The sequence below is a fragment of the Podarcis gaigeae genome (assembly GCF_964106915.1).
Source record: "Podarcis gaigeae genome assembly, chromosome: 7".
Classification (NCBI taxonomy): Eukaryota; Metazoa; Chordata; class Lepidosauria; order Squamata; family Lacertidae; genus Podarcis; species Podarcis gaigeae.
The window spans coordinates 80344938-80372342 of NC_139683.1; the positions used below are offsets into that span (position 1 = coordinate 80344938).

General features: G+C 40.0%; 1 protein-coding gene across 3 annotated transcripts in view; it reads right to left on the reverse strand.

Annotated features, from left to right (window-relative positions):
* Window positions 1-27405, reverse strand: part of SLC12A7 (solute carrier family 12 member 7) — a gene marked incomplete at its 5' end in the record, with an annotated part of 97170 nt that overhangs the window by 67347 nt on the left and 2418 nt on the right. Inside the window, one exon of one of the 3 annotated variants that reach the window (XM_083749679.1) lies at window positions 9882-10031. The exons of the other annotated variants lie outside the window; for them this stretch is intronic. Coding sequence (XP_083605805.1) covers window positions 9882-9921 — 40 coding nt within the window. Of the gene's footprint in view, window positions 1-9881; window positions 10032-27405 lie in introns of those variants that run through there. 3 annotated transcript variants of the gene reach the window in all.

Genomic DNA, 27405 nt, shown 5'->3' on the forward strand with positions numbered 1-27405 from the left:
TCATAGTAATTTTCACATTTTTTGACCATGCAAAAACCGACCCCTATAGCTATAAGGATTGTACTGTAAATGAGTGTCTCAAACTGTGAATTGTGAGATGGGTTTAAGTGTGTACTGAAGAGACACAATAGTCAGATTTTCCCTTGTATACAAGGGTTAAAAAGTTACACAGGAAAGGGATACATGTATAAGCTCTGCCCTCAGAACCACCTCAGAACCACCAGGTGCCCTGCCCTCAGAACCACCAGGTGAACAGCCTCCTCTTGAAATGTTCACACATCTAAGGTCTGCAGGGTTTCAAAATGCATTCTTTCAAACATACTTAGAAGCCTTCTTGCAATTGCAAGCATGGTTCAAAGCATAAATCATTATCATTTCCGTAGGAACAAATTATTTTCCCCTAGAAACAATTTAGAACACCTGTTTGTTTAAACCCAGTCTGTCCTGATTATGTATAATTTTTTACACATTTCAGAGGAAAAGGATGAGTGTGAATAGGCGTAATAGTTCTAAAATTTATGTTTAGTAGTAGTACTAATGGTAGTTGTTTTTATTGCAGAATGATCTTTAAGAACGAGTTCCAGTTTGAAATACATCAGCATTGTGGTGCCTTTATTTAGAAAGTGTCTGATATAGCATGTGTTACTTGTCATTAATACTGCAGCTCCTAAATACACTTGGGTTAGAAATAATTCCCACCTAAATCAGCAAAAATTACTGATCAGGTTGTTATTGAATCTTTGTTATGTTTTTAGAAAGGAACCTAAATTATAGCTACATTCAAGTTACTTCAAAGCCTCTCCTCCTTGCAGAGGGGAGGAGTTGTGAGCAGGAGCCATTTCCCGTGTTGGCAGAGGGCGTTTCGGCCCCTGCCCAGCCATCCCGGCTGCCGCGCCACACCCCCAGGTAGCCAACCAACCAGGTGGAGGCTTGGGGGCGGGGTTTCTCCACTCAAAACGCAGCCGCAGCAGCACTTCCCATCCATTGTGCTGCTGCCTTTCGTCGGATCACCCACCTACCCTCCCTCTAGTTCATTGCTTGTTCTTGACATTGCTATGGACCTGTGGTTGGTCGCCTTGGTTGGCCAAGGGGCCTGGTAGGAATTTTTATCCTTCTGGCAAATTGGCACCAACCAGTTGGTTTTTCACCTACCTTGTAGCAAATTGTCACAACTTTTTGGTATTGGCGGTTAGGCATTGGAATATGTTTGTGTATTGGAGGGCAGGGTGTGGCCATCGCCTACCCCTCTACTTTATGGGTATTCCGGTAAAGGAATCTGGCGGTTGTGGATCCTGTCCGACGGCCTTGCTAGTGGCTAGGGCCATGGCATGACCCCCGGTGACATCAGGGGGAGCTTTCAGTTGTATTTGCATGAACAGGCTCCTCCCACTGGTGGTTAACCCTTGATAGACTCACTCCTCCCTGAGGGGGTGGAGTCACTTGCTGTGGTTTATCCAATGCCTAAGCCAATACCTCTCACATGCTGTAATCAATAAAGTTGTGGCCTTTTTTAGCCCATTAACCTTATACAGTACAGTATATCATGTCTATGTGGTTTTATCCTCAAGCGGGTGGCAGGTCCTTGAATTACAACGCATCACATTCACGGACCCTGTCAACGCAGCTCAGACAGTTAGAATGCAATGCTATACAGATCTACTGAGACCCACTGAGATCAATGAAGCTTACTCCCAAGTAAGGAGTACAGAATGCAGCCTAAGTTTTAAACTATTACACAGCTGACTGTCAAGATCCATTCTCTTGATCTGGTTAATTCATGTAAGGCTCTCTAGATTAGCATACAAATAGTGCAGGTGAGCTTGTTCATAACTGCTAGAGCTTGGCTACAGTTAAATTACCATGGCTGACCCTGAAAGAATAGCTATTTGGTAGACCTCATTTTAAACTGATAGCCATGAATTGAGCCAATCAACTTTGTTAGATGCTGACATATTCTGAGTACTGCAAACAATGCAATAGAAATAATCTCTTCAAATACTGCATTGCTGAAGCCATACTTGTACATTAACCTCTCTACTCTGCACATCTATACAGAAGATCTTTCAGAGCAATAAACATGTCTCAAGATACATATTGGGGCCATGAAAATGTCCTTCAGCAGTCCTAAAAGACATTGCATTCCCCTCCAACTATTTACAACATACCTTGTAATATACTACCTAAAACTAAACTCTAGTGTTGGTACTATAAAGACTGTATGATTCTCTTCACTACTGTTCTCTGCCTCACAGAGAATCTGTGCATTCCAAATAGTGATGGAGTCAGAAGTAATTTGTATTTTGTATTAGAATTTGTATTTTGAAAAATGGGGGGTTTCTTCTTTGTTCTAGTAGCCATGATGCTCCTTCAAATCTGTTTGACATCTGATAAAACTAATCTAATTCCATCTACATAACCCAATCTGCAACAACCTCAAACTGTTAAAAATTGCAGGCTGCCGGGCATCCTACCCTTTCCCAGCTACCTACCCACTTTTTGTTCAACATATACTGTAAGGAAGAAATCTGGAGAATTTGAAAGCTTTGTTCTTGGCATTTTGCCATTCTGATTGGTCTAGTAAAGGTACTGTGGATTGTTCCGTAGATCTTCCTTTTGAAATTAGTAAATCGTTCAAGGGAAGGAACAGTAATAAGTGCATAGTTAATATGACCTTGTAAATCTGAGGTCAGAGAGTAAAGTGCATACTTTGGCACCTGGCCAGTATTCAGAGATTTAAAAGCCTGCCTTAATGTATTGCTATGGGCTTTAGAGCTTAACCTCAGTTGAAAATAAAGTTTTCAGGTATGATTATCTACTTTCTATACAGCTACTGTTATGTTGTCCTTGCAGCATAATATATCTAACAAGCTCAAGGTTTTGCAGTGCTTTTTATGTGATGGTTTTTCACCCTATAAATAAGAAAACTCAAAACCAAGAAATGTCTAACAAAGGCATCAATGAATCTCAATGCAAGATGAGATCAAGTAGCTGGCAACCTGTTTCTATTATTATAAATGCTGTGTATTTTTTAAAACAAATAGCTAAATAACATGACATTATATTATGTATATTGATTAAATTTGACCTTTAATATAAAAAGTTAACCAAGCCCCTTCATCACAGAGTTGTTTTCAGAACCATCGAATAAGTCACAAAATACTAAGCAAACTTTTGAGTTCTCCAACATTCTTATTTTGCTGTATGTCAAAGAGAGAAGTGAGGCAGCACTGGGAATGACGACGGAGCCCGCAAGTCTGCAATTTGGGATATTAAGAGTCAAACACAGCAACAATTCCCCACCACACACATAATCTTCATTTACCTTTCACAACCAGTTCCAAGCAAAGCAACATTAAGATAAATAGACAGGAAGACAAAGGCATGCTGAGGCACACTATTTAAAGAAAGGCAGCACAAATATTTTGATCACTAAATAATCAAAGCTTAAACAGAAAGCTTAGTGTTTTAACCTTCACTTTTTGAATACACATAAGTACCTTTCATCTAGGAAATCTAAGTCCAGATGAAACACCTAAAGCCCAGGCTAGATGTGATGACAGCAGAATCCAATATTTTAAGGTAGGTCTGATCCAACAGGAGCAAGATATAAGACCAAAGAAGCACACAGGGTGGGGGGGGTGCTAAATCCCACCCCATGACCATACCACCTCCCTCTAGGTGCTTTTCTCCCAGTGGAACTGAGCTGGTATGAGAATGAAGCTGAAAGAAAGCAGCAGGAGGGAAAGAGCGCTGAGAGAGGAAACTTGCAAACAAATGAAGGATGGTTGAAGCAGTCTGCAGCTCATGACATGCAGTTTGGGTCAGAGGCTAGAAATTCAGAATTCTAACATCCATAGTTGCAACTCTTGGTGCCTCATTTCTGAGGTCAGCTCAGTACACTGGTCTAGGCACTGTGCAAACATACAAGTAGAAGGTTTTAAAATATTCCTGAATTACAAAAAAGGCGTATGTTTATAACGCATTTGATCTTATACGTCTGTGCAAGACTGCTCTTGACAGCTAATTCCCAGGGACTTGTGGGGCTTTCGGTTCCTCATCACTACTCCAATGGCAGCCCTCATCCCCACTATTTCTACATGACAATCTATTTCTCAGACAGTTTGTTAATCTTTTTAGTTTACTGTTGGCTTAATTGTTTTTTAAATGGTTTTAAAAAATAGTTTTAACTGTTTTTATTGATATTTTTAATATTTCTTGCAAACCACTTAGTTGTTTTGTTACAATCAAGCAGTACATAAATTTTGCAAAATAAACAAATAAGGGGCAAGTCCCGATTCAGTTCTTTGAGTGTAAATTTGCAAACATATGCAGGTGCTCCAGCTGACCTTGCGTACTGAGACTTGCAAAAAGCTTTTGACAAGTACCTCACCAAACAATCCCGAGTAAACTTAGCAGTCCTAGAATTGTGATAACAGAATACTTGGACCTGATCTAGCAGAGTTTTTACACTTATATCTGTCAGGAGGGTGGCTCCATGAGCACTGCTCTCAATGCTGGCTGCTCCCAGCTTAGCCATTAATTCACTCCATGGCTTTAGTAAAGCAATTATTCTCCTAGTCTAAACACAGTAATAATAATAACCAGTCTTACGATAGCCTAAACATTGAATGCTTAATAGCAGTAGCAGCTGCATAGCTATGTGGGTGAGCCATGCCCAAACATTCTCCACCTGCAATGGCTCCTGTGTTGAGCGTAAAAGCCTTAAGTCAGGTTTTAAGTGCCTTTGGCCAAAAATGCACAGAAGGAATCCTGATAATGCAAGTTCCAAAAGTGAGGAGGCTTCTAACCACATTCAGTCAAACATGCTGAGAATACCCCTTGACACCTGCTCAATTCCTGCTCAATACAGGAAAGTCAGGGGTGTAGCAGTGTAGCAGGTGGGCATAACACTGCTTCACGCCAGAAGCTATTGAACTGGTGTACAATAAGATAAAATGTGATAAAATATTAGAAATATGAACTCCAAACATAATAAAACAATTTCTAAAAACTCTAAAAGCAGTAAAACTGATATTCCATAAATCAACTGGTTCACACGTCAAAGAGAGTCTTCTTATCTAAAAACACATTCAAATGTCTAACCTAAATGTCAAATTGCTAGATGCTTGTCTAATTCCATTTGGTAACTGATTCTAAGGGGTTGGAGATGCAACCCTAAAAGCCTTGTTTCTAGTACAAACTAAGTGCACTCCTGGGGCATATAGTACTGTTAGTACTGCCCAATCTGAGGGGTACACTTGCCAGGTAGGCTGAGGCAGTCCCTTAAGTAACCTGGTTCCAAGTTGTTTAAGGCTTAAAATCTTAAAAGCAAATCTTTGATCTGCATCTAGTAGCATATTGGCAGCCAGTGCAGCTCCCACAGCAAATATGTTAAATGGTGATGACAGAATGCACCAGTCAACAAGCAACTCTCTCTCTTAAAAACTGCAGATCTTCACCAGCTACTGGATCTTACTACTGTACAGTACTTAAAAGCTTTGAAGCTTCTACTTGGACTCAGGCATACCCCAACTTCTCATTTCCCAACTGTTTTGTCAGCATAATGAAAAAGGCATAGCTGATGGCTATGTTTCTATCAGTTCTTACTCAAGTCTCTCCCTCTTATGCTAGATCTGTGAACATAAGAGTGGGCTACCACAATACATTCCAACAGAGAGCCACACGCTGGATCAACTGCCAAGCTGTCTCCTCTAACAGCTGCTATACAAACAGTCCTGAATATCTTAGATTCTTTAGAGAACAATCACACTATCTGCATTCGTTTGTGATGATTCTCTTATTTGGCACAGTTTAAGGAAGCAAGGTTGACAACAGCTTTACAAACATAATAATTTCACTTTGTCTCAAAAATAACTTTTTCACTCGCACTATTTACTATTTGGAAGGTCCAAATATTGCTACACACTACCAGTAGCACTGGGCAGAACTGAGAGATCCGATTCAAAATCCCAGCTCAGCCGCAGACTTGGTGAGCGGACTTAGGCTAACTCCCCCTTCTCATTTTCAGACCATCATTTGCAAATCATTTGAGCAATAATAGCCTGCCACAAATAATTGTTATGAAGAAAAATTAGATCATAGCACATTTTGTAGAAACTCTTTTTTTCTCCTTAAAGCCTGCTATGTACAATTTGCATAGCTGTCAACTTTTCCCTTTACTTGCGAGGAATCCTATTCGGAATAAGGGAATTTCCCTTTAAAAAAGGGAAACCTTGACAGCTATGAATTTGTTAACCTATTACTCCTTTAAGCTGGAGTTCACTGGAGCCATTTCCCCTTATTCAAGAACATTCCTACTTCTGCTCTACATATCAACACAAATATTGATTTCTACATGAATTATGATAGGTTAGGTGCTGTGATGTACAAATATTTTCCTTTCTTTGGTTCACATTCTTTTTACCAGCCCCGAGCTTTCAAAATCTGAAAAAAATAAATACCCTGATCTTTGTAAGAATAACCACAGAACCCAGGTATAATGAGATTATAGGCACATAGAAGTATTGTTTAGGGTTAAAACTTTCTCATGGGTCAACCAGGGTTCAAACATACCGGAAGGATATCACATACACATTAGTAAATTGCCTTTTGCCCTTTAATGGCACATTTCAAGCACTGATCACACATTTGACACGAAAAAGTTTATTTATATAGTACCACAAATGTGAACCGCATTGGCAACACTTGTATCAAGAGAAAAGTATAACCAGCTAGCCTAGTTTCAGCGATTTAGATGAACTGCTCTGCTACCACTAATATTTTGTACTAGTGTCTATGAGAGCACAGGCATCCTCTGAGTCAGACCAAGGGTCTGTCTAGTAGGATGGAGCAGCAGGTCTCCAGCTCTCCATACCTTCAGGCAACTACCAGTCAAGAACCCAGAAATCTACCTTGAAGGCATATTCAGACAAATTACACATTGTACTATTGAGTCATGCTCACACCCCAATTTTCTAACAATACAGGGCAGGTCAGAATCATTTGGTACAGTGCCCACCCCCACATATAATAAGGAACCTTACAATACTCCAAAGGCCTGTTCATTCACCCCTAAGAGAATTAAGCCACTAGAATCCTCATGGAATGAAGCTCTTCAGGTTTCAAATGAAAGGGGGGGAATCTAAAAAGTATAAGGTGAATACATTTATTCAGCTAAATACACAGACTTGACAGAATAACAGAGCTACAACCTGTGTGAGTGTGTACGAGAATATTAATGGCAAGCTTATAATACTGTTGTCAAAGTGTATTTTGCATGCAAGTTGTAACTTAAAGTCACACTGATCTGGTGGCTACTTTTCTGAGGTATAATTTCACTACAGAAGAAAAACTCTAGCTTTCTTTTACAATTTAACTATATGTTCAAGTTACAGTTTTAAGTTTTCTTGAGGTCTGCTATTTTACCTACAAGATCAAACACTGCTTTGTGTGAAGCTACATATGCATTTTGCAACCTGTGTACGGAGGTATATAAAAATTTAGAGAAATTGAAGCCTTCACAACTAACATAGTTCAGCATAACATAAACTTTCCTCATTACAGCTAGACACTAGAAAGTAAATCATGCCACAACAGACAACAAAGTAATTTATGTACTTAAAGCTCTTCTTTCAAATCACATTCTCTTGAATGCATTTAACTCTAAATTTAATTACAAAAAAGTAAATCAGACTAAAACACTACTTAAAAGAACATTTCAGTAGGAATTAGGGGTGTTAAGTCAATGGCGTTTTACTCAAAGTAAACCCACTGAAATTAATAGACCTAACTTAATCGTGGGCCCTGATTTAAACTGTTATACTCTGATTAAAACCTAATTGAAAAGCACCCTAGGATTTTCAGGAATGGATTTCTTATGCTATCATAGAGAGAAAGAGAACAGTGCACTGGGTAAAGACCTCATGACCTCGGCTACCTTCTGACCACATATACGTATTAGCTCTTGATAGGGCACTGAAGGTCAACATGGAAGGTGTGTACATGTGAAGCCACCTTAACAACCTTATTAACACAATATATGCACTGGATTTGCAATACATTTCAGAGCACAAAGTACACCAGCAGCACACCAATCTTCAGAAATTAATTGCTGTGGTGATATTAATAAGTATCTAAATGATTAAAAAAAAATTTTTTTTACTAAAATAGTAAAAACTGCCAACACAGCACCTGATCCTGAACTCTCATTTCCATATCAGAGGATCATGGAATCAGGACACACAAAATCAACTGTATCTCTATGCTTGATTTCTGTCACTAGGAGCAAGACTTTAATAGCCCCGCTACGCAAAATTTCCGTGAATTGTTCCTTTTTATTTCAGGATTTTAAATATCTGCTCATCTAGTTGTCTACGGCAAGGGGAAATAGCGAGGGAAGGGATGTTTTTGCAAAATGTAATAAATTTATTTACCTCTTCCCCCTTCTTTTCCCTTTCTGGATGTCAGCATGTAACAGTGAGCTTATGTAGGAATATGCGTAAGCGGAATGGCTAGAAGAATATTTAATGGGCTTGTAGTTTCTGAACATTTCTACTTCAAAGGCTGTTTTATACATTTAGCTTTGCATTACATCTCATACTCCCAAAAGGGCTCCAAACATAGTTCACAAAAAAAGTTAGAAACACCCATACTACTTACACTTTGTAATTTGCAGTTAACCACACATGTGAGATTTTGAGAAAAAGCAAACTAAGAACAATTAAGATCATCACAATACTGAGGAAATAGAGACTCTGTTTCTGAATCTTGTTTTCTTCCCCAATCTGAATAAAGCGATCAGCCATCACTTTCTTTGAACACAACAAATATTTCAATGAAAATCCTGTAAAACTATAGATAGAACAGTGCAGAATATTCGAGTGTATATCCAGTACATAGTCCTTTCCCGTTATTTCATTTTTCCTAACAAACCAAATCCAATTTCCAAAAAAATCAGCTTGCAGTCTGGGGAGTATGATCCAGTCCTTCCCCTTCACACACCATAAGAGTCCTCACATATGTAAGTATCTTAGCCTAGGAAGGCTCCTGATGAGAGTAGAAACCAGGGAAGAAGGGCGACAGGAGACTGGCTTGTCCCCTTAATTTTACCAATAAAATTTTGTTCTCCCCTGATACTCCTACTTGAACTTAAATATCCAAAGTTAAATGCAGCATGTAGTAAAAGGGACAGCTACCACTAAAGTTCCACCTCAGTCCTAACTGTACCTTCCTTTATTTTCCTGACTCCACAAAGTCATTACCTGAATAAAGGTACTGCGTCCCCACATTCCTTGAGAATTCACAAGGAGAGTTCAGTGATCCAGTGCATTAATTAATATCAACTGCTCTGATCAATATTGGCCCTAATATCAATGAAGTGTTTAACACTGAATCATTTTCCAGGATTTCAATTTATAAAACAAAAATCAAGAAAGCATTAAGATTATCATTAAAGTGCATTACAAGATGCTTGGTTACTGAAAAGGTTTATCACATGTGTACATTCTGATAGAGCTTTAATTTCCTGAAAATAGGCACTAAAATCCAAATCACTTTTAAAAGTATCTATAAAAAGCATTGTTTACCTAAATTATACTGAAGAGCAAAATGAAAAGTACTTAATCTGCCTTATGTAACAGAGGATTCTAATACTGCATCACTAAAATTAAATGCATTGCCTTACAATGCAGTGCTACTAAACTCCAATACGATGAAATGGATTGAACTGGGGGAAATAATGCAATGTGGTTAAAAACTCTGGAGAAAACAGTATCTGAATTCTCCGAAGAAGCTTCTATGACTTCTGCTAGCAAGAACAACCAGCAGTTTATAAAACACTTGCTTTTCTATCTCTCTTTTCTTTATTAAAGATTAAGACTCACCTGGGCTTGGGCCACCTTCCTCATAATCCCGTTCGTTCATAATCAGGAGTCAACTCTTCAAATGTTACAAAGTGAAAGAGCAGAAAGCTGACAGTTGCTCTCTTGTTTTGTACAAGACCTCAAATCCTGTCTCTCGATAGTAGTGGATTAATCCTGAAGCAAGTCATCAAAGCTTCATGCAGTTTAAAGTATGCATGTGACACAAAGCCAAGCTGCAGTGCAGCAGCAGCAGCAGCACTCTCCAACAGATTAAGCTGAGAGAGATGTTCATCAGTGATAAATCCCCCACACACAGAAGTAAGGGCAGGGCCTACATCTCTATCATCAAGTGTCGCCAGGTAGAAAGCCTTAAATTACACCTAGAATCGACTTGCTCTTTACAGCAGCAGATGTCTCTGAAGCTATTCCATTACACAAGCCCTCCTTGTGGATATGAAAGCAGTGAGCATCCAATCATTTCGACAGCATGCTATTCATAAACCAATACTTTACGTAGATAAAATATTTAATCCTAAATCCATGGGATTAAAGAGCTAGTAAATGATTTTTAATTTACATTATCTTAGTGGCTCTTAAACTGCAGGGTGGGACCTCTTGGGGAAGATGTTTGGCTGGAAAGTACCTAGGAGGGAGAAAATCCTGCAGCAATCAGTCAGAGATACTGTCCTTGTAGCAGTAGAAGTTTAGCATTAGTATCAGCATTTTGGTGGCTGTAATTGTGGAAACTGGAGAGGCAGGGAAAACATGGGAGCTTCTAGCCACAGAAACCACACTCCCCATACATCTCCTTCCCTGGTTGGGTGTCTTCAGGAGAGTGTCTGAAACTCTGTTCCATTCCTCTAATGCCAGTGTGGGATTAGTCCCCTAGTTCACAGATACTCATGCAAACAGTAGTATGAGAATTCTGGCCACTTGCCTCCAGAAGAATCACTGCTGCTGAGTTTGGAGACAGAGAGCTGGTAGAGCGAGGCAAAAATCCTGCACGGCTTTTATGTTTCATTGGGAGCAAGTCCCAATGTACCCACAGTGGGACTTTTTCAGAGTAGATATGCATAGGATTACACAGTTAATTTCAGAAGACGATCTGAATGCAAAGAGTTTTTGGAACAGTGCAAGTTCCTTTTTGAAATGACCTGGCAGAGAAAGAGGCAAATGCTGTTTGTTGAAATATATTTGTTTTCCATCAAGGCCAATTCACACACTTGTTCTGAAACACTAGTCCTCACAATTCATATAAGGAGCCATTTATGACAAAAGGTTGCTCTGTCGGAGAGAAGACCTTCAAGTCTTCTTTGTGATTTGTTAACCTTTTGACGCATTTCTACATGTCTAATAGCTACCCAGACTTGTTACAGGTTTCATTACTGGTGCATAAAGCCCCGGAAAACTTGGGACCAAGATACCTAGCAAACTGCCTCTCCATTGCAACTCTGATCTTCCTCTCAGATCTTCTAGAACAGCCATGCTGACCATACCACAACTGGTGGAATGCCATCTACAGTAATGCCATCTCAAAAATTAGCTTCTCAGTAGTACCACCTACTCTCTAGAACACCCTCCCACACAAGGCAGAAATAGCAGTAAAATTCAAACATCTCCTGAAGAGCCATCTATTTAAGAAGCCTTTCACTGGTTCATACAATTCATCACACTGTTCTTGTTCTTGTTATTATTGATATATGTCTTCATTTCATTTCATTTTGGTTATAATTTTCCAACTTTTATCTTATCTTTTCCAACTTTTAAGTATATTATTGTGTTTTATGTAAACCATTCTAATCAATGCAGAAATATTATTAATATAAATAATTGTTACCCACATGGGTGGTTGAAACACATGGGAGTTTATTATTTAACACAGATTAATTTAATTTAAAATAAATTAAAACTTTAAACAGATTTTTTTCTTTTAAAAAAGGTTATAAAATCACCATGCAATGACTTTATCTTAATGACTGTAAATGACAGTTCTGAGGGACTCGAAATATATTGCCCTTGAAAACCTTTACATGTACAAAAAACCCTTCAAAACAATATAATGAGAAAGCATCAATGTTTCATTTCTGTTAGTTTATCCCTTTGCAGAAGTAAAGAAGCCCACTGCTCTAAAATATAGTTCCTACAGGACCCAAAATATTCATGTTTTATGTTTTATCTGACTGAATATCCAAAAGAAACCTAACCAGAAAAAACTAGATAGTGATCAATGCCCCCTTTAACCAAATAAGCAAATAAATTTAAAAAATCATGAAATCAGTAAGACTCAATTCCAAGTAACTATGCTTAGAACATGTTTCTTTTTATTACTGTTTTGGTAAGGGCAGTGCTTTTGTTCTTTAAAAGGTTTAGGAGTACTTTCATTTTGACTAAGAAAATCACCATTTTATAATTCAAATCAGGAAAAATAAATACAGTAAATGGGCAAAAGTAGAAAGATTCACAAAATGTTTAGGGGTATGAGTACCCCCAGAAAAAAAGCACTGGGTAAGGGCAAGTTACAACCATCAGTATGAATGTGCATTAACAGTTGTCAGAGCACACGTAACAGATTACCCTAAACTCGAAGTAAATTATTAAAACCAAGTCTGTTCTGTCTTTCTTGCTGCCCAGATAATACACGACTTATTTAATTGGCCAATGGCCAATGATGTTATAGGTTCAAACCCCACAAAAACATAAGCAGAACAGTTCCAATTACAATAACATTTTCATGAAAAAGGTCCCTAAATTAGTGGTACAGCAAGTGCTCTGTACAGTCCTAAACTCAATCTCCAGAGAAAATATTTTAGACAACAGGAGTAGGAAAGATCTCTGCCAAAGATCATGGAAAGCTAGTCAGAGAAGACTGAGCTGAGTTAGAAGGACTCTCAGTAGCCAAAGGTTTGAAATGAAATAAGGCAGCTTTCGGTATTTGCTGTTAAATCTAACTTTGTTAGTGAAGGTAATGATGTTTTATCGTGCTAAAGTTATAGCACTGGGGAAGTAACCACATGCTATCTGTGAAACACCTTTTTCCTGGCTCCTTAATTATCCATATCAGTCTTATTTGAGAATCTACAGCATTTAAAATGCTAACATTCTAATGAGGGACCAGGAAGATTGAAAACAGCATGGGCACTGATCTGTTGAAAGGAGGGGGAAAGTCTGAAGTCCAGCTGGACGGATTTCAGTTTGAAATGTGATATTTCCTGAAACCTATTAGGAAACAGCTTTGTGACTTGCTGGAGACTGCTATTATGCTTGTGGAGCTTGATGTTTGTGAATTTGAACAGGAAAAGATTAAGCGCCCACACTCCTCTCAAAAATCACAGCTTCCTTTTTTCAGTTTTGTTTTGTTTTAAGTGGTTTAGTTAAATGCATTTACGTGTAGGCTGAGGTCTATCCCAAACTTGGTACCAAACATCCCTTTTACTGGAAATGCTAGGATTCATGCCTGGATTTTCCACATATTACCCACTTGTGGCATAAAAATGAAACTGGAGAACAATGCTATAAAGCAATACTAACAACAATGGCTTACCAATGACGATTCAAAATATTTTGATTATATATTTCAAATAATGTTAACACAGCAATTACGTTGGGGAGGGACACATCAAAGTTGACACCACAGATGGCACAACAAGTATGTTAGCTGGGATTTGATTTTTTTCCATCTGCTATCTAAGCAGCATAATGTTTGCACATATTCAAGCAATATCAACGAAGCACAAATGTTAGCTTCTGATCACAGAGATTACAATATTAGATATGTTGTCTGCAAATAGCATCATGTTCTGGAAAGTAATCCGCACGTGTCACATCTATTGCCAGCTATGAAACAGTTATGTAAAACACCAGTTCTATACCGTGCAACTCAATGGAGAAAGTTTACTAATCTAAAAAGACAAAATGTCTTGAGAATGAGCTTTCAAAGCATCTCATTAAACAAGATCATCTGCATTCATGCAGCAAAATAGGAATGTGCTTATAAATTCGATGTGTTGAACTTGTGTGATATGGTAGCTGAAACAGGTCTGCGTAACTTCTGCAGCCCTCCCTGTGCCATGACTTCATGCTAATCCAGGATTGTGGCACAGCACTACAGTGGGGGCTGCATGATGACAGCCGTACATTTTGACAGATATCTTGCATCTCAAATGCAGGTTTGCTGTCCTAGACAAACAGTAGAAACAACACATTTAACAAGCACAATGCGAGTGGGCTTATATAGCAGGTAGCCAGTATTCAACCCAGTAGGCCAAAGCTTGTGCAAATCTAGCCTAGAGTTCTTGATCAGGGCCATAGAAATCCTCTCTACTATGAAACTCAGTGGGTGGGCCTTGAATAAGACACACACACCCTCATCCTAACTTACCTCACAAGCTGCTGCAAGGATAAACAGCTTGCTCTGACCTCCCTAGGAGGAGCAGGGCACAAATGTAGTATTTCAAACTTCAGTACAGATTCTAAACCTTTAAACATCCCTTACATTTTACATAACTTTTATTTCTTTGACTAATATAAAGGTTTATTACCAATCTGGTTATTTTATGGCAACTTTTGCAATATCCGATCAACATGGATTTAGAAATACTACAACTTATAAACCATCAAGCCAAATGCAATTTGTAAGCCAGTTGTGATGCTTGCAGCTCACCAGGGACCACCTGTTTTGGTCCAGGGCTGCAAAACAGGGTGTACAATACATGGCTTGCAGGCTATTCGTAACATAGGACAAAATTTCTGTAGGCCTAATTTAAGAGTCACATTTTTTAAAAGATTCAACCTTTTATCTTTTTCACATTGGTGTAAAAGACAGAAGCAGGTGTTTAACTGAATTAGAGGGTTAGAGGAAACCAGGCCAAGCCCAAGTATTAAGCAAAATGTAAAAGTGGCAGGTTTAAGCCACCATGAAATGGGACAAAATGTCAATTTCATTCATACAATACTGCTACCATTGAGAAAAAAAAACAAAAAAACAAAAAACAGCAAAACTATACAAAGTGTCTACATAACAATCAATTTGAAGCACAGCAAAACATTTTAGGCAGTTGAAAAGGTTAAACAAGGATAATGAAAACAGACGTAGAAGGATGGATTGTCACAAACATTGACATAGCTAACAAACTGAAACCAGGTGTCTTGAAACCCTACTCTTCAGATTTCACAATGCGCCCTTACATTGGGAGTACTGTTTTGATTACACAGCTCAGGCACCAAAATTGCCTTGGACCATTTGGCCTTGTGTGTTCCACCTCCTTCCCAGAGGTTCCTCTTCAACCCATTTTTATTGGCCATCATCATTCAAAATCCACACCCGCAAGGAAGAAGTTGTTTATGAAGCCTAGCTAGTGTTTCTGTCTAAACCCCTGGCCTCTAACTGACACCAATCCAGACTTAGCTGCTGGGTTCCTAATATACACAAATGACTTTCCTTATTAAAAAAGATGAAGGAAATTGTATTTAATAGAACATCTGATGTCAATTATTACCACATCTAAAAGTAGCCTTGCCAGGTAAAATGACTCAGCTGGTAATGTTGGATCCTTTGTACATGAGGTCATTATTCCATTATCTATGTTGTGAACAGGTTATTTCTAGCTGCCTTTGTCAGAATAAAGGTCATAAGCTCTCTAGAATTATGTTCCTCCACTGTCTGAATGCAGACATATGCATTTGTCACTACTATTGACTTGCAAGTTTTTACGGCTGCTACCTTTATTTACACAGAGGTTTCTATGTATTTAACAGCTGAGTAACTGCAAGAAACCCAGCAGGTGACCTTTTAATTCATTGAATAAAGCACGTCAAAGTGCAAGTAGATAAATAGGTACCGCTCCGGCGGGAAGGTAAACGGTGTTTCTGTGCGCTGCTCTGGTTTGCCAGAAGCGGCTTAGTCATGCTGACCACATGACCCGGAAGCTGTATGCCAGCTCCCTCGGCCAATAAAGCAAGATGAGCGCCACAACCCCAGAGTCGGTCACAACTGGACCTAATGGTCAGGGGTCCCTTTACCTTTCAACTGCAAGAAACCCAGCAGGTGACCTTTTAATTCATTTAATCTCCAAATTGGGAGAAGCTACATTTTATAATTTTTTGCATGTCGCTAATTTGTTAAAGGCACAGAAATACTGGCAGTGGGGGGAGTAACAGCTACTCTGCCACACACCTAAGAATTGTCCTCCTGATTAAGTTCAAGGTCTGTCTAGCCCAACATTCCAATTAACTGTGGTTAGCCAAATATTACTGGAAGTGCACCGTTTCACAAACAGAGCAGAGCATGAAGGCAATGGCCATGCAGTGTCTAAAACTTTTAAACAAATCTTACTATTTAGAACTGTGACAGTATGGCGCTATTCCTCATGTCAGTAGGCAAGGAGTTCTAAAGTGTGGGTGATGCAACACTAAAAGATCGGTTTTTTGTTTCTTTGTTTTTACAAATGCAATACAAGTATTATGTGAGACATGTAGCAATGCCAGTTTCGCAGATCAACGCAGCTGATGGGGCATATATGGGATAAGGGCATCTCACAGGTAAACTGGCCCCAAGCCAGTTTGTTTTCATTTTTTGGTTGCCAAAATAGGTGCATAATGGGTGCAAATCGAGAGTTATAACAGGGCTAGAATTTTGACAACTGACTGTATATTTATTAAGTACCCTGTATAGAAGCCAGTACAGAATACCTCCACTATGAGGGTGGTCTGACAGGTTTGGAAAAGGTGGAAGTAACAGCTGGTGCTTAACATTTTTCCAGAGCTCATGCAGAACAGCAGACATATTAATTTCTTACGTCTCCACAATGCAGGTTTAAATAAACTCTGTGACTTAGTTCTTCAATCTCAACCACTCCCAAGGGTTATGTTGAAATCCCAAATTATGGACCATAGAATCTCTAGGCTGACATGGTACCAAATTGCTAATTTTATTTGTTGAACCCACATCAGGGAACTGGCATTGAAGGACCTTACCCCTTATGAATTATTGTTGGACTCTGCCACAAAGATAAGACAGAGTCCAGTGTCTAGACAGAATAGTGTGTTAATCTTCATAGATATGAATACAGCGAAAGTCTAATGCAGATGTGGGAAGCCGATTAGCAGATTACTATTAATGAAGAGGTCTTGACTTCAATGTGGGGGAGATTTCCTTTTAAATATGTCCTGACCTTGATGAAAGAGGTAGTACTTTAAATAGTGCAAAAAAATTGATATCTTATGTCTGAAAAAAATTGATATCTTATGTCTGAAGAAAGTGTTCCGGTTAGCAAACTTTCACAGCGTTTGCTGCAGCCACAAGGGAGGAAAGTTTCGCGCGCACCAGCTGGTTTTCAGGCGCACAACTCCCCCTATGCCGCTGCAGGAGGAGAGCGTTTCCCGCAACCGCGAGGGAAGCTGCGAACCTGCCAGCCAGCTGGTTTGTGGGAGCACAACTCCCCCCCTCCATGCTGTTGTGAAAGGCACGCGCTCTAGGGAGCATTTCCCACAGCAGTGGTGGGGGGGGGGGGAATTTGTGTGGATCCCAGTTCAGCTACTGATTGATTGTGTGACTGCAGAAATGGATAAAAGCCCCCCATCCAAACAATGACTATCATCAGTGGAGATAAGAATTTTTTTTTTTCATTTTTATCATCTACAATACTGTTTTATCTATTTTATAGTACAGTACATTGATTATTGCTTTCATTTTATGGATCAATGGTCTCGTTAGATAGTAAAATTCATGTTAAATTCCTGGTTTAGGGGTTGTTTTTAAAAGTCTGGAACGGATTAATCCATTTTGCATTATTGTCTATGGGAAAGTGTGCCCTGGTTTAAGAACGTTTTGGTTTAAGAACGGACTTCTGGAACGGATTAAGTTCATAAACCAAGGTACCACTGTTGTTGTTGTTTAGTCGTTTAGTCATGTCCGACTCTTCGTGACCCCATGGACCAGAGCACGCCAGGCACTCCTGTCTTCCACTGCCTCCCACAGTTTGGTCAAACTCATGCTGGTAGCTTCGAGAACACTGTCCAACCATCTCGTCCTCTGTCATCCCCTTCTCCTTGTGCCCTCAATCTTTCCCAATATCAGGGCCTTTTCCAGGGAGTCTTCTCTTCTCATGAGGTGGCCAAAGTATTGGAGCCTCAGCTTCAGGATCTGTCCTTCCAGTGAGCACTCAGGGCTGACTTCCTTCAGAATGGATAGGTTTGATCTTCTTACAGTCCATGGGACTCTCAAGAGTCTCCTCTAGCACCATAATTTAAAAGCATCAATTCTTCGCTGATCAGCCTTCTTCATGGGTCACTGCCTTGCTGTGGCGAAGGGGCTTAAATAACTCAGAGAAGCTATGAGCTATGCCTTGCAGGGCTACCCAAGATGGACGGGTCATAGTGGAGAGTTTTAACCAAACATGATCCACCTGGAGCAGGAGCCAGCAAGCCACTCCAGTATCCCTGCCAAGAAAACTCCACCACTGTAATAACTTTAAAGTTCCGTACTGACCGGGGGGGGGGGGGTTGTGACTCCCCAAAGTGATGTCTCAAAGCAGCAATACCCTTTTGTGCCACCTACTTTGGGGACAGCCCTACTGCCTGCATGCATGAGAGCTTGTTCTTGTAGCAAGACAAGCTCTGGACCACACCCCCATTCCAGCTGTATTCACTCAGTCAGCAATCAAACAGTACCCCAAACTTCAATCAGCACAAACACTCTTACCTGCAGGCAGGTATCTCACTGAACAAACAAACTTTTGCAAAAAAAAAGCATACACACTGTCTTGCAGCCTGGCTAGGCAAGTGGACCAGGCAGGGGCCAGAACGGAGCCATCCAACCCTACTTAGTCCTCTGTAGGTCTACTCAACACTGCTGCCACTTCTGTTTGGTAACAGGGTCATTTTCTCACCTAACTCTCCAGTCTTCACTTCATGGCTGTAGTACATAGTGAAGATGTACTCTTAAAGGGGCCTCTGCTCTTTACAGAAATTTCTCCACCCAGACCCACTTTCATTGCACAACTGAAAGTGAAAGGGACTATTCTATATTATGATCAGCTTGCAACACTCTATTTTTTTACTGTTTAAAAAGTTTTAAAGCCTGTTGCTAGCTTTTTACATGTCCTGCTTGAGCAGGTAAGCAAAGGACTTTAAAAAAAGGCAGGCAACATACCTCAGCTGAGACAACCACCTTGTTAAGTTAATTAAGATATGCCACTCATCACCACAATTGCTCCTGACAAATTTATCTTATGTTTCTCCCTACAAGCAGCCATTTGGGGGAATCCCCCCCCCATTTCCCCTTCTTTTATTTCCTCCTTTCTCAACATTGCAGCACACTGTTCTACATGTCTACTCAGAAGTAACTTCCATTAAGTTTAGCTAGGCCACATTCTGAGCATGTCTAAAGGCCCCAAGTCTTGATTTTAAACTGCAAAGAGTGTGTGCTCCAAAAGCTTAGAAGCACTAGCACACTGAGGATGAAGAGAAAATATGAGATGTGACTAGTATACTGAGGCAATGTTAGGAATAGACTTGACTTCCCCGGAGACATTCCAAAACACAACCCAGCCCCATATTCTGTAATCCCACCTTTCATTTCCTTTCCTCAGAAGACAAGTGTCTGGGAAGAGGAGGGTACTGGCTGTTGATGGACTTGGAAAAAGAGCTCCAAGAGGGCCCTTGATCTTGCAGCTGACCAATAGGAAGTGGAATGCTAACTGTGCTGAGGCAGTATCAGCTGTAGGTCATCGAATTGGCTTTCCGGATATCAGATAGGGAGTATGAAGATGTGGGAAGTGTTACAATGCAAAATCTAAATATCAGTTACAGAATTAAGGGCTAGGGTGGGGAGAGAAAATAGTAAAGAAAATTTTCTTCTGTACTTTTTCTTCTCTATGAAATTAAAAGAGTCTATAGTAAAGACAAATCCAAACAACAAAGACCTTCTGTATGGATTATTTTTTTAAAAAAATTTAACAGTCTCCAAAGCTTGAATTATTATCATGTGACACGGCAGAGAATCAAGAATATGCCCTGGAAAAATAGATATTTATTTTAAGATGCAGTAAAAACAATGTATCATAAACTGGGCCCTTTAGCAACCTATTCCAGAGCTACTCCTACCAAATTATGTTCTATCAGAAGCTAATATAAATAATCAAGAAAAAAAACATTCAAAATGTTTAACTAGACAAGAAGTTGAGCTATATTTATGTTTAGAATGGGCTGAAAATACATAATTAGAAAACTCACAGAAAATACATAATTAGAAAACTCAAAAGTGCTTGATCTCTTGATTACCACTGGAGTTTATTTCACATCAACAATATGATCACTCAATTGGACAGTGCTGAAAAGAAAACCTTTCCACACCATTGAGCTTACATCTTTATCCAAAGGTCTTCACTGGAATCACAAACAATTTGATTAACAACTCTAATCAAAGCTGGTTATTCTTTCCAGATTTCACTACAATAAAATACTGCAATCAATTTCTGCTCCTGGTAAGCCTGTTGAGGTTTGCCTCTCTGAGTCAATAAAAACTGAATGAACTCAGAACCAGTTTAAAAGTTTTCATTGCTAATCAAGTTACTTTTTAATTTAAAAAATCAATTTAAAATGATAAACAAACCTCAAATTATGTAACCAAACCAAAATTATTATCTAGGCAGACACTGTAAATATACTGTACACAGATCAAAATGCCCATCATTTTCAAAAATATATTTTCTACGATGTATTTGTACTCAGAAATTCAAGTTTGCTTTTCTTCACAGTCAAGGTACACTCGAACAGAATTAACTGAAAGGGTTTAGCATGTTTCCTTATAAGGTCACAGTAATACAAAGGAATAGTCTCATTTCTACATGATCTAAAATATCAATGGGCCCAATTAGCTCTCTTCTGCTTTTCAAGTTCCACAATCTTTTAAAAAGATATGTACAGTTGTAGCAACACAAAGAATCCTGGACACCACAAACAGCTCTTAAAACAAGGAACAAGTAAACTTGCAGGGAACTGAAGTGCTGTGGTATAGGCATGGAGAAAGCTGGGAGTAACAGCCTCTGAACAGCCAAAGTGTCAGCTGCACCAAAACCAGAGGTCTTAATCTTAATTCCATGCACTCTGATCTGTATCTTCAGAAGCACTTGATCAGACCACTTGAAAGGGGAAACAAGTTTGTTATCAAGGCTGCCAAGCTGAGCAATGGGAAATTACCGGTACTGTGGTACCTCTGGACGCGAATGGGATCTGTTCCGGAGCCCCGTTCACATCCTGAAGCGAAAGTAACACGTGGCTGCGCATGCTGTGTTTCACCGCTTCCGTGCATGTGCGTGATTTCATTTTGAGCATCTGCGCATGTGCGAGCAGCGAAACCCAGAAGTAACGCGTTTCGTTACTTCCGGGGTTGCCATAGAGCGCAACCCGAAAACGCTCAACCTGAAGCGTATTCATCCCGAGGTATGACTGTAGTCCCTGCACGCAGCCTGCTCCTGGTAAAGGTAGGAAGTGAGTCTAAAAGCAAGCAAAGAGGGAGTGAGGCAAGAGTATAGGGGCATGAAAGGACAAAGAAGTCTACACAAGTTGTCCAGTCTAAGTAGTAGGTCAAGGTGAGCAGCTGGAACTCATGGGGAGAGTTACAAAATATAAGAAATGGGAAAGTAGTAAAAAGCAGATTGTGTGGTGCCACTTACTCTTAAGAAGACATGGTTCTTGAGAAATGGAGGAGGAAGGAGGAGGAAGCACCAGAACCTCTTTCCTCCTTAGCAGAAGTTGTAGGCAAGTATACAGTAATACACATTGGGCTAAAAATAATTTCAGTGAAGAAAAGGAAGTATTTCTTCACACAACACATAAGCAATTAATGCAATCCGCTGCAACAAGATGTCATAGTAACCACTGGCTTAGGCGGCTTTAAAAGCAGTTCCTCATATTCCTAGTTTAGTAGCCTACGAAAGACCACCTGCAGTTCAGAGGCAGCAGGTATCCAAAAACAAGTTGCTGAGGGGCAAAACATGAAGGCAGACTGGTGCCTACCTTCATGCACTGCCTGTGGGATTCTCAGAAGCATCTAGCTGGCCATTGTTGGAAACAAAATGCTAAACTAGACATGCCACTGATCTGATGTAGCAAGTATATTCTTACATTGATATCTAATCTACAGCATATTCTGAGCTCAGAGACAGGCAACAACCCTTAAAAAAGACTGAACAGTATTTCAAATTATTCACTGACTAATACAGGACAGTCATACTTCACACTTCTAGCCATATCTTCACAACTCGCATGCAGCCATGAACAACACCACTCCCAGACTGCAGGGAGATTTGTGGCTAGTCAATAAGCAAAGACAGGTTCTTCACCATTGCCTGTCAATTCCTACTCACTCCTATACTGCAAGAGTGGGATTTTCCAGTACTGTCAACAAGAACTCCACAACATTTTTCTTGTGTTATTACATGCCAATACTGCACATGTATTGGGTTTATGTTTTTGTTGTCACAATGCAATTTGATTTTAAATACACATAACCAATCGAACTGTAATGATAGTGGCAGAAATCCAGCAGAATTTGAATGAAATCAGTGGGCTTCTTTGATGGATTTTGGGTAATATTTACAGGTATTTATTTATTAGATTTATATACTACCATTCCTCCCAAAGATGACACATTTCTGTGATTAAAAAGCACAACTAAAAATAAAATAAAAACCTATTTAGAACATTGAAAAACCGGTGCAGCGCAGCATGGGGACTCGCTTCCACAGTGCCGAAAATGGTGTCTGCACATGTGCAGACGCCGAAAATCGTGTCTGTGCAGATGCAGAAGCCCAAAATCATGACTGTGCACTTGTAGATGCCGAAAATCATGTCTGCGCACGTACAGATACCAAAAATCACGTGTGCATGCCATCCGGCCCACAGAGAGATCTGCATGGGACCAATCCAGCCCAGGCAAGATAAACCTTGCTGACCCCTGATTTACATCAACAATTGCATATTTGTATTTATTTCCCCCAGCTCTCAATTCTGGGGTTTTCTCTTTCCTTTCAGTATTTAGCATATAGAATTATAATTGCCATTATCATATAACATTCCCCAATGCAGATAAAAAGTAATGCCTATTTCTCTTCAACATTTTCAGCACAGAAGTTTGCAAACACCTGCAATTTTGCTTGCAAATGCAGGGCTAATGTTTTCCCCTCCCCCTGCCTGCCTTGCATGTTGCACTTCTTACAATAATGGGATGGGAGCACTCCAACAACTTCTAAAACCCATCACAAACTCTGAGTTGGCGTTCTACATATGAGGAAGACTCAAATTAATAACATTAATTAATAAAACAAACATTCTGATGATGGGAAGGGATCGTTTCCCACTTTCTATCCAACCTTTTTCTTCTTCTTAAGAGACAGCGGTGTGTGGAATTGCCAACTTAGGTTTGCTGATGTGTTTATTTCTACCTCCACTCCACTCCAGTTCTTTCAGAGGAGTCTCTAAACCTGTAGGTCTGATCCCCCTGCCTTGTATATTTTGAATAATCCTGAGAACATATTCAGATTAAATATTCTAAACTCCCCCACCAAAAATCAAAAACAGAATAGTCCTGATATAAACCAAGCAAAAGCCACAGGTGTCAGGACTGTTGAAAAATGACCTCTATGTGTATTTCACAATCAGGTGATGCCTTTATTAGGGCCAACAAAAATGTCATAAAATAGTATCTTTATATCACCGTAGTTGAAAATTCCATCTATAAATTTTAATTAAAGCACTTCACTGCTAGCTAGCTAAGTTCTGATAGTGGAGAACAGAAAAAAGAATGAGCCTAGAACCCACAGGGAGATGGGAATTCTTGCAGGTAGGAAACACAAAAGAAAAAGGAACAAAGACAAGGGGAAAGATAAACAGAGGAAAGATTACAAGGAAGGAAGAGATATAAAAGACACAAGCAGCAGTGACCTAAACAGAATCTGTGTGAGAATACTGAATAAACAACCAACCACTGATTGTTATCATTGCAAAAAGATCAGACTCTCCCTGATCTCTGCAATTTCCTGTTAACATTGGTGGCATTCTGCAATAGATTCAAAGCCAAACCAGACCTGACAGTAACATCTCCATTTTGTTAAACTGGACAATTTTCAGAACAAATGGAGTGCGGGTTGAGAGTGCTAAAATCTCCCTTCACCCTAACTTTCCTTTTCACAATCTGTCTTCTCAGGGGGTTTTCTTCTCCAATATCAGAAGTAAGCTCAAGTAACAGGAATAGAATAAAAGGAAAGAGGCAGACACTCAAGCTGACAAATCCCATCATACCCTGCTTCTTGTTAGCATGTTGTTCTTTTGCTGTTCTCTGGCTAGACCAGTCATAGGCAACTCGGCCCTCCAAATGTTTTGGGACTACAACTCCCATCATCCCTAGCTAACAGGACCAGTGGTCAGGAATGATGGGAGTTGTAGTCCCAAAACATTTGGAGCAGCTGTTCTCAACCTGTGGGTCCCCAGAAGTTGTTGGACTACAACTCCCATCATCCCTGAGCTCTGGCCTTGATAGCTAGGGGTGATGGGAGTTGTAGTTCAACAGCATCTGGGGACCCACAGGTTGAGAAAGGCTGATGTGGTGGGTTGAGTTTGGCTATGCCTGGGCTAGACACTTCTATAAAGCTCCCTTTCATCCCCTCTCTCTACCCATTTTTACAACAATACAATACAAATAATTCATCATTAGGCAGATACCATCAACAATCATTACAACAGAGACAGCACAGTGGTGGCAGCAAAAAGACCAGAATGGGACCTGAGCAGAGTTGTTATTTTCAGCAACTGACAATGAAGTTAGTACAAAGTCATTATGGCCAGTAGCAATCAATAGTCATATCCTTCATCAATATGCCAATCCCTTTTTAAAGGCATCCAGGTTGGTGATCATCATTACAATTTGTGGCAGCAAATTCCACTGCACTGTGTGAAGAAGTCCTCCCTTTTGCCTGTCCTAAACTTTCAACTTGCAGCGTCATTCGATGACCCTGGGTTCTAGAATTATAAGAGAGGAAGAAAAATTTCTCTCTCTCCACACATCGTGCGTAATTGTATCCACCTCTAAAATGTCACTCACCCCCCTTTTTTTCCTAAACAAAGAAATCACAAATATTGTAACCTTTCCTCATAAGGAAGTTGCTCTAGCCCTTTGATTGTTTTCGTTACCATTTTTTAGCTCAACAATTTCTTTTATGAGTTGCAATTATAAGAACTGCAGACAGTATTTCAAGTGTAAAGGTAAAGGGTAAAGGGACCCCTGACTGTTAGGTCCAGTCATGGACGACTCTGGGGTTGCGGCACTCATCTTGCTTTATTGGCTGAGGAAGCCAGCGTACAGCTTCTGGGTCATGTGGCCAGCATGACTAAGCCGCTTCTCGCAAACCAGCACAGCACATGGAAACGCCATTTACCTTCCCACCGGAGCGGTACCTATTTATCTACTTGCACTTTGACATGCTTTCAAACTGCTAGGTTGGCAAGGGCAGGGACTGAGCAACGGGAGCTCACCTCGTCTCAGGGATTCAAACCGGCGACCTTCTGGTCAGCAAGCCTTGGCTCTGTGGTTTAGACCACAGCGCCACCCGCGTCCCTTATATTTCAAGGGTAGTCTCACCATATATTTCCATAATGGCATTATATTTGTGGTTTTATTTTCAATCCTTTTTCTAAAGATCCCCAACATAGAATTAACCTTTTCACAGCTGTAGCACACTGGGTCAACATTTTCATCAAGTTATCCATCATGACCCTGAGGTCTTGTATCCTGGTCAGTCACTGCCAGTTCAGACCCCAGTAGAGTATTTGTTAAGTTAGGATTTTCTTCTCCAATTTGCATCCCTTCACACTTTCTTACACTGAACTGCATTTGTTATTTTAATAATGCTACAAATTCCTTCAGTGTTCTTCACAATCCCTGACAGAGCTGCTGTAAGAATGGTTGAGGTGAATATGAAATCCTTTGATATAAATACTTACAGTGGAATCTTATACATGTTTCCTCAGGATTCCTCAGGGAAGCAGGCATAAGATTGCACCAAGGTATTGTTATATACTTCCCAATTCCCTGAGGAACAGCAATGTCAGGTTTTTTTAAATAGTTGTACCTTGGTTGTCGAACTTAATCCGTTCCAGGAGTCCGTTTGACTCCCAGAAAGGTTCGAAAACCAAGGCGTGGCTTCCGATTGGCTGCAGGAGCTTCCTGCACTCAATCAGAGGCCGCATCGAACTTTCGCCAATCAGAACACTCACTTCCAGGTTTGCAGCGTTCAGCAGTCAATTTGTTCAACAACAAAGGCGTTTGACTACCAAGGTTCTACTGTACTTTGGACGAATGCACTCTGGCCCCTTCTGGTGTACAAATATAGAAGCACGGCATATACTGGCAACACAACACTCCAGAAAGACAGCAGAATCACATCAGATCTTCAGAGTGATGCCCTGCATTCACAGGATGTGCTCAGCAAACTCACATCTCTCTTCTTCTCCCTCTCCAAAACTACCAGCTGCTGTTTGTCACACCCATCTGCCCTCTCCTATCTGCTGGAGGATGTCATCTTATCTAGGTTCCAAAATTATCTCCTTAAAACAGTCAAGAGAATTCTCCAGTTATCTCCTTAAAACAGTCAGGAGAATTCCCCAGCTATCTCTTTATGTTAGGCTCACACTGAAGAATGATCAACCAACCAAACTACAAAGGAATCAGCTGGCAAGCATACCAGAATTATTCACATATACTTCAAGTATGTGTAGTCAAAGTGGAAGTACCAGGGAGGTACTGCTGCAATCTAACGCAATAGGGTGAGTCATATAGTACAATAATTGCCTTCAGCAGATGCCATGCCTAGCTCCATCCCAAATTTTTGTGAACATATTGCCTTTCCACATTACTTCCAGGCCAATTGTTCAAACCACTTCATATCCAATCCTAGTCCTCTTATTTTTGTCTGTTCTCTCGCTTTGTCCTTTTGGAGAAAGTTAAATGAATATTTTTTCTAGACTTGCATGGGTGTTTCTTTCAAACTTCTCCACATTTCCCCCTCTTTTCCCCTCAGCTTTTTCTGCACCTATGCTATTCAGTTCCCTTGTCTTCAGGACACCTGTTGATTCCTCTTCAGCTACACTAAGCATCAAACTCAAGCTTTAAAGTACACACTATACTTTAAAGCGCACCCCCTCCCCAGCAATAATTATGGGCACTGCAGTCTGTTGAGGGTTGCTGATCATTGTAAATCTGTGGCAGGTAAACTACAGTGCCCATAATTTTTTTAGGAGGCAATGTGCTTCAAATGTGCTTTTAAAGTATGTGTATGCAGCCTCAGTCATTTGTTCAGGCTGAATTTAAGCATGTAGAAGTATTGGAAATGAAATAGTAGAATGGACTGCACCACTTCACACTAGAATTGGGGAACCACGTTTTAAAACTATATAGAAGAAAACTAGCACAGCACAGATGGGACTTTCCCCTGAAGTGCTAGTTTTCTACTTGCAATGAGTTATTTTTAAATACAGGGAATCGTTCAAAAAT